This window comes from Saimiri boliviensis, chromosome 3 (assembly GCF_048565385.1).
Source record: "Saimiri boliviensis isolate mSaiBol1 chromosome 3, mSaiBol1.pri, whole genome shotgun sequence".
NCBI classification, from domain to species: domain Eukaryota; kingdom Metazoa; phylum Chordata; class Mammalia; order Primates; family Cebidae; genus Saimiri; species Saimiri boliviensis.
In genome coordinates, this window is record NC_133451.1 from 180,824,568 (window position 1) to 180,832,419 (window position 7,852).

The 7,852-nt window shown below is 44.5% G+C and overlaps 1 protein-coding gene across 11 annotated transcripts in view; it reads left to right on the forward strand.

The window, feature by feature from the left end:
* Window positions 1–4,734: 4,734 nt before the first annotated feature.
* The window catches only part of LOC120367744 (speedy protein E4-like), a 30,410-nt gene continuing 27,292 nt past the window's right edge, over window positions 4,735–7,852 (forward strand). For 2 of the 11 annotated variants that reach the window (XR_012517058.1, XR_012517060.1), the window contains exons 1-3: window positions 4,735–4,990; window positions 5,937–5,985; window positions 7,523–7,624. Coding sequence is in view for 2 of the 11 variants with exons in the window: in XM_074397013.1 (XP_074253114.1) it covers window positions 5,972–5,985; window positions 7,523–7,624 (116 nt within the window). In the remaining 9 variants the exon portion in view is untranslated. The remainder of the gene's footprint in view (window positions 4,991–5,936; window positions 5,986–7,522; window positions 7,625–7,852) is intronic. The other 9 variants (XM_074397016.1, XM_039479072.2, XR_012517056.1 and 6 more) reach the window with 8 other exon arrangements.

Below are 7,852 nucleotides of genomic sequence, written 5' to 3' on the forward strand. Positions count from 1 at the left end.
ATCCTATATAAACCCCTGATTTTGTAAGCTCAGGGATGCCTCCTCTGACTGTTACGGAGCAGCCTGGCAGGTAAATAAAACTTTTTTTTACCTGACTTTGGGTCTATTCTCATTTCTCTTGGCTACCATTACACTGAGTTCAGGTGTTCAAGACCAGCCTGACCAACATGGTAAAACTCCATCTCTAGTGAAAATACAAACATAAGCTGGGTGTGGTGGTTGGCACCTGCAATCCCAGCTACTCTGAAGGCTGAGACAGGAGAATCATTTGCACCTGGGAGGCTGAGGATGCAGTGAGCCATGCCACTGCACTCCAGCCTGCATGACAGAGTGAGACTGCCTAAATAAATAAAAATGAAAATGCTTTTTTTTTTTTTTTTAAATAAAGACGGGGTTTCACCATGTTGGTCAGGCTGGTCTTGAACTCCCGACCTCAGGTGATCCACCCGCCTTGCCCTCCAAAGTGCTTTGATTACAGGCGTGAGCCACTACTCCTGGCCGAAAATACTTTTTTTATATTTGTGGGCTGTTTACGATTTTCAACACTGACTAAACATAGTGTGCCTGAACAAACGTCTTACCTTGATGTCAAGCGACTATAGACAGATCTGCTCAGAAGACATTTTATTTATTTCTTTTCTTTTCTTTTTCTTTTTGAGAGTGAGTCTCACTGTCCCTCAGGCTGGAGTGCAGTGATGTGATCTCGGGTCCCTGCAACCTCAGCCTCCTGGGTTCAAGCGATTCTCCAGCCTCAGCCTCCTGAGCAGCCGGAATTACAGGCGCATGCATGCCGCTGCATCCAGCTAATTTTTGCGTTTTTGGTAGACACAGGGTTTCACCATGTTGGCCAGGCTGGTCTCCATCTTCTGCCCTCAGTTGATCCACCTGCCTCAGCCTCCCAAAGTGCTGGGATTACAGGTGTGAGCCACAGTGCCCAGCCAGAAGGCATTTCATTCTCCTACAATTTAGCAAAATATTTGAGTATATCTTGAAACTGTCTTTTGATTTCTTTTTTCTTTTCTTTTCTTTTTTTTTTTTTTTAAGACATAGTCTTGCTTTGTCTTTCATGCTGAAATGCAGTGGCGTGATCTCAGCTCTCTGCAAACTCAGCTTCCTGGGTTCAAGAGATTCTGGTGTCTCAGCCTCTCAAGTAGCTGAGAATAAAGGCCTATGCCACCACGTCCAACTGATTTTTCTATTTTTAGTAGATATGGAATTTTGCCATGTTTGCCAAGCTGGTCTCAAACTCCCAACCTCAGGTGATCTGCCCACCTTGGCCTCCAGAAATGTTGGGATTATAGGCATAAGCCATCACCTGGCCTATATTTTGATTTTTAAAAAGGCAGAGCACAGTCAAGCACTATGACTCATGTCTATAATCCCAGCACTTTAGGAACCCAAGGTGGACAGATCATCTGGGGTCAGGTGTTCAAGACCAGCCTTGCTAACATGGCAAAACCCTGTCTCTACTAAAAATAGAAAAATCAGCTGGGCGTGGTAGTTGCCTGTACTCCCAGCTCCTTGGGAGGCTGAGGCAGTAGAATCGCTTGAGCTTGTGGGGCAGATGCTGCTTTGAGCCGAGATCTCACCACATCACTGCAGCCTGGGAGACAGAGCAAGATTCTATCTCAAAAACAAATTTTTTTGACCCCTAACTTTTGGATGCTACAGAGGGCCAATTCAGCATCTAAAAGTATGATAAAAACATGATATATAAATGTATTTGATATGTTGAATTAGATGGGAAGCATCATCAAATTAAAAATGTGGTGACTCATGCTTGTAATCCTAAGACTTTGGGAGTCCAAAGCAAGCGGATCACTTGAGGTCAGGAATTTGAAACCAGCCTGACCAACATGGTGAAACTCTGTCTCTACTACAAACACAAAAAGTAGCCAAGTGTGGTGGTGGGCGCCTGTAATCCCAGCTACTCGGGAGGCTGAGGCAGGGAGAATCGCTTGAACCCAGGAGGCGGAGGTTGCCATGAACCAAGATAGCGCCATTGCACTCCAGCCTGGGCCACAGAGTGAGAGTCTGTCTCAAAAAAACAAAAGAAAACAAACAAACAAAAAGCAACTCATGTATTATCTGCTTCTGAAGTCTAGTATTACTAAATGCAGGAAAGCTTTCATGCATTATGGCAAAGCATGTTTTCACCAGGTAAAGAAAGCCTTTAATAGTCTACTTACTGAAGACAGTAAAACACTTTATAATCTAGAACACAAACATTGAGTCTTCTTGCCATTTACACTGAAGCAAGCCTTCAAGACTTTGAGCATTGGATTGATAGTCTCGTAAATCAGAAAGTCCTATCCAAACCCTTGCAACTGTAAACCCATAGGAGATGTTAAGACAATGCTAACCAGGAAAGTTTCTCCTCAAAGGAAATGGCAATCTTGATGTAGACAGCTTTTTTTTTCCCCACAAGATTAAAAATCAAGACTGATATCATGACAGTCTTAGTTCACAGTTTTCTAATGGCTCTATAAACAACAGATATAAAAAAAGGGGGTCTCGTGTGCACTCATTGAAATATAATTGTATGTAGAGAATTTTGCAGCCAACATTATCTATATGAAACTTTTTTTTTTTTTTTTTTCCCGAGACGGAGTTTCGCTCTTGTTACCCAGGCTGGAGTGCAATGGCATGGTCTCAGCTCACTGCAACCTCCGCCTCCTGGGTTCAGGCAATTCTCCTGCCTCAGCCTCCCGAGTAGCTGGGATTACAGGCTCGCGCCACCATGCCCAGCTAATTTTTTGTATTTTTAATGGAGACGGGGTTTCACCATGTTGACCAGGATGGTCTTGATTTCTTGACCTTGTGATCCGCCCACCTCGGCCTCCCAAAGTGCTGGGATTACAGGCTTGAGCCACCGCGCCCAGCTCGTTTTTGTTGTTTTTTTTTAAATTTTTCTTCTTTATTTAAAGGCAACAGCTGGATTTTTTTTTTTTTTTTTGAGATGGAGTCTATCTGTCACTCAGGCTGGAGTGCAGTGACAGTATCTCTGCTCACTGAAACCTTTCGCCTCCTGAGTTCAAGTGATTCTCCTGCTTCAGTTTACCAAGTAGCTGGGATTACAGTCGCCCACTACCACGCCCAGCTAATTTTTGTATTTTTATTAGAGACGGGGGTTTCATCTGAGGTTAGGAGTTCAAGACCAGTCTTGGCCAGGCTGGTGTTGAACTCCTAACCTCAGGTGATTCTACTGCCTCAGCCTCTTAAAGTCCTGGGATTACAGGTGTGAGCCACTGCACACAGCTGGCTAATGGAAAATTTCAAATTCACATGTGGCTCACATTGTATTTCCAAAGACTGTGTCCTTTTTTTTTTTGAGACGGAGTTTCGCTCTTGTTACCCAGGCTGGAGTGCAATGGCGCGACCTCGGCTCACCGCAACCTCCGCCTCCCGGGTTCAGGCAATTCTCCTGCCTCGGCCTCCTGAGTAGCTGGGATTACAGGCTCGCGCCACCATGCCCAGCTAATTTTTTGTATTTTTAGTAGAGACGGGGTTTCACCATGTTGACCGGGATGGTCTCGATCTCTTGACCTCGTGATCCACCCGCCTCTGCCTCCCAAAGTGCTGGGATTGCAGGTGTGAGCCACCGTGCCCGGCCATCTTTTTTGTATTTTTTTTAAACTCTCAGCAAGAAAGGATTGTGTCCTTTAAAAATCTCAGGTTGGCCAGGCACAGTGGATCACGCCTGTAATCCCAGCACTTTGGATGGTGGAGGTGGGTGGATCACAAGGTCAGGAGTTCGAGACCAGCCTGGCCAAGACGGTGAAACCTGTCTCTACTAAAAACACAAAAAAAGTAGCCCGGCCTAGTGGTGGGCGCCTGTAATCCCAGCTACTTGGGAGGCTGAGACAGAGGATTGCTTGAATCCTTAAGGGGCAAGTTGCACTGAGCCGAGATTGTGCCACTGCACTCCAGCCTGAGTGACAGAGAGAGACTCAGTCTCAAAAAAAAAAAAAAAAAAAAAAAAAAAAAAAAAAAAAAGTCTCAGGTTAGCGGAGGGCGGTAGCTCACGCCTGTAATTCCAGCACTTTGGCTGAGGTGGGCGGATCGCCTGAGGTCAGGAGTTTGAGACCAGCCTGGCCAACATCATCAAACGCCATCTCTACTAAATGCAAAAAAATTAGCAGGGCATGGTGGTGTATGCCTGTAATCCCAGCTACTTGGCAGGAGAATCACTGGAACCCGGCAGGTGGAGGTTGCAATGAGCTGAGATGGCGCCATTGCACTCCAGCTTGGGCAACAGAGCGGGACTCCGTCTCAAAACCAAACCAAACAAAACCGAACAATCTCAGGCTCTCTGCCCAAAGGACCAGAAGCCTGGAAGGTTATAAAAGCTGAAATTTGGGCTGGGCGCGGTGGCTCACGCCTGTGATCCCAGCACTTTGGAAGGTGGAGGCAGGTGGATCACCTGAGGTCAGGAGTTCGAGACCAGCCTGGCCAACATGGTGAAAACCTGTCTCGAAAAAAAAAAAAAAAAAAAAAGCTGAAATTTGAAAATAATTGTTATTCTATTATTTCCATGTATGAGCAGGCAGCCATACAGTATATTATTACAAATACACAAGGCCTTACACGCAAGGCTAAAGGCAAACACCCTCTGGTTTTAACCTTATCTCAACTCACGGAGGAAGCCCTGCCTGAAAAGGCTGCACCTTCAGCTGTCACTGTGTCTTCAAAATCAGACCGCCTTTGGTCTTCTGTCACTCAGGGCCCTAGGGGCCGGGCGTCTTAAACCTCATCCAATCAGCGACGCCACCCTGGGAACCGACCAATCAGACACGCAACTGGAGCGGACAGGCCGGCTTCGGGGGGTGTGGCTGCGGCTGCGTCTGCGGCTGCGGCCGGAGCTGCGGGTCTCCTCTTGGCTGTTACGTGTCCCCTGCTGGTAGAGGCCCAGTCTCCGTGGCCTTCTGACCTGTTGGTACTGGAGATCCACAGCTAAGAAGCCAGGATCCCCTGGAAGCCTAGAAATGATGTGAGCGCTGGGTCCGACCTCTGGAGAGACGGGAAGGGTGTTGTTGGAAACGGTGGGAAATGGCCGCGGCGGACTCAGGCCTCCCCGCAGCCGGCTCCGCAGTCCGTGGCCCGAGTTCTCCTTGCCCAGCTCAGCCTCAGTCCCCTTCAGCAGTAAGAGGGCGTCCGCTCGGCGACTGTGCCCTGGCCTGGAGCCCTCTCTGGGCAGGTCTGCAGCCGCAGCGTAGCTTGTCTCCCAGATCGTCTCTCCCGGGGACCACGGCGGAGGCGCAGGGGTCGTCAGGGGAGAATCCCGACCCGGGGCGCGGGTCATGAACGGGAGGATCTTTGGTGTGGTTTATGGGGTTCTCAGTTTCTCTTTTTTTTCTATTTAAAATTTATGGGAGTTATTGCAAGAATGTTTTTTATGACTAGGTGATTTCAAGCAGAATTCCAAGGCTTCACTTTTAAAATGCTACCAAGAAAAACAATAGAAAAAAATCTCCTGAATTTTGGCTGTAGAAAACGAATACATTTCCGGTTAGGCACAGTAGCTCACGTTGTGATCCCAGCACTTGGAGAGGCCAAGGCCTTTGGATCACCTGAGGTTGGGACTTTGAGACCAGCCTGGCTAACGTGGTGAAACCCCGTCTCTATTACAAAATTTTTTGTAAAAATACAAAAATTATCGGGGCGTGGTGGTGGGCGCCTATAATCCCAGCTATTGGGGAGGCCGAGGCAGGAGAATCCCTTGAATCTGAGAGGTGGAGGTTGCAATGATCCAAGAACACACCATTGCTTTCTAGCCTGGGTGACAGAGTAAGACTTTGTCTCAAAAAAAAAAAAAAATAATAATAACAATTAAATAAATAAATAAATTTCAAAAGAGTGTTGCAACAGAAGGAAATACCTACTATAATATCTATACAAATTGCAAAGTTCAGGCCAACAAAGGCTTTCTTTTCTAGGAAAGAAACAAGATTGCAAAGAAGGTGGAAGGAAAATGGCAAATGGGAGGTAAAAAAAATTAGATTCTAGATTAATGTTTTACCCTGTGATTAGCATGTCCTTAGGGGGGACATAAAATCGCGTTGTATTTTGACTCAGATGGAGTGTAGTCCAGTGTTCAGGAGCCTGTGGGCAGGAGATAAACTTAAGTGAAGTTTGATTTAAAAGTATTTTATTTTGACCACTGAAGAAAAATACAGCCTAAATATATATATTTTTAACTTTACATCCCAGAAATAAACGCTGTTTGATCAGAGTCTTTAAGCTTTTTGATGTCCTGATCAATTTGGTTTGTCAATATTTTGTTGAGAATTTTTGCATCACTGTTCATCAAGAATATTTGTCAGCCGGGCGCGGTGGCTCAAGCCTGTAATCCCAGCACTTTGGGAGGCCGAGGCGGGTGGATCACGAGGTCGAGAGATCGAGACCATCCTGGTTAACAAGGTGAAACCCCGTCTCTACTAAAAATACAAAAAATTAGCTGGGCATGGTGGTGCGTGCCTGTAATCCCAGCTACTCAGGAGGCTGAGGCAGGAGAATTGCCTGAGCCCAGGAGGCGGAGGTTGCGGTGAGCCGATATTGCGCCATTGCACTCCAGACTGGGTAACAAGAGCGAAACTCCGTCTCCAAAAAAAAAAAAGAATATTTGTCAAAAAAAAAAAAAGAATGTCTATTTCTAGACACAAGTCCATGAAAATTAAAAAAAAAAGAAAAAAGTGAAAAAGAAAGAATATTGGTCTAAAGTTTTCTTCTTTTGTTTTCTCTGTGAAGTTTTAGTATCAGAATAGTACTCTTTTTAATTTTTTGGGATAGTTTTAGTAGAAATGGTACCAGCTCTCCTTTGTACATCTAGTTGAATTAAGCTGTGAATCTATCTGGTCCTGTGCTATTTTGATTAGTAGGCTACTTATTACTAATTCAATTTTCAAGCTTGTTATTGATCCATTAAGGGCTTTGATTTCCTTTTTGTTCTGTCTTGAGAGGATATATGTGTTTAAGAATTTGTCCGTTTCTTCTAAATTTTCAAATAGAGGTGTTCATAGTAGACTTTAGTATACATTTTCGGGGTCAGTGGTTATGTCTCTTTTGTCATTTTTAATTTTGTTTATTTGGATCTTTTTGTTCATTAATCTTGTTAATGACTTATTTTATTTTATTTTTTTCTGGGTCAAGTGTTGAGAAATGTTATTATTTTATTTTTAAAAAAATTGAGGCCGGGCACGGTGGCTCAGACCTGTAATCCTAGCACTTTGGGAGGCCAAGGTGGGTGGATCACCTGAGGTCAGGAATTCAAGACCAGCCTGGCCGTCATGGTGAAACCCCATCTTTAAAAAAAAATTTTTTAATTAAAAAAAAAAAATTTACTCCTGCAATTCTTGATCATTTGTATAGTTTTTCATGTCAAAATCTCCTTCCGTTCAGAAATGATTTTGGTTATTTCTTGTCTTCTGCTAGCTTAGGGGGTGATTTGCTCTTGCTTCTTTCAGTCTTTTATTGATGATGTCAGCTTGTTAAACTGTTCGTTTGTTTGTTTGTTTTGAGCCAGTGTGATCTCAACTTACTGCAACCTCCACCTCCCGAGTTCAAGAGATTATACTCCTCAGCCTCCTGAGAAGCTGGGATTACAGGTGCCTGCCACTATGCACAGGTAACGTTTTGCATTTTTAGTAGAGATGAGGTTTCAACATATTGGCCAGGCTGGTTTCACACTCGTAACCTAAAGTGAGATCTTTCTAAATTTTCCATGTAGGCATTTAATGCTATAATTTTTTCTCCTAACACAGCTACAGCTGTGTTGCAAAAATTCTAGTATGTTGTATCTTTGTTTTCAGTTGTTTCAAAGAATTTTGTGGTTCCTGCCTTAATTTCTTTTTTT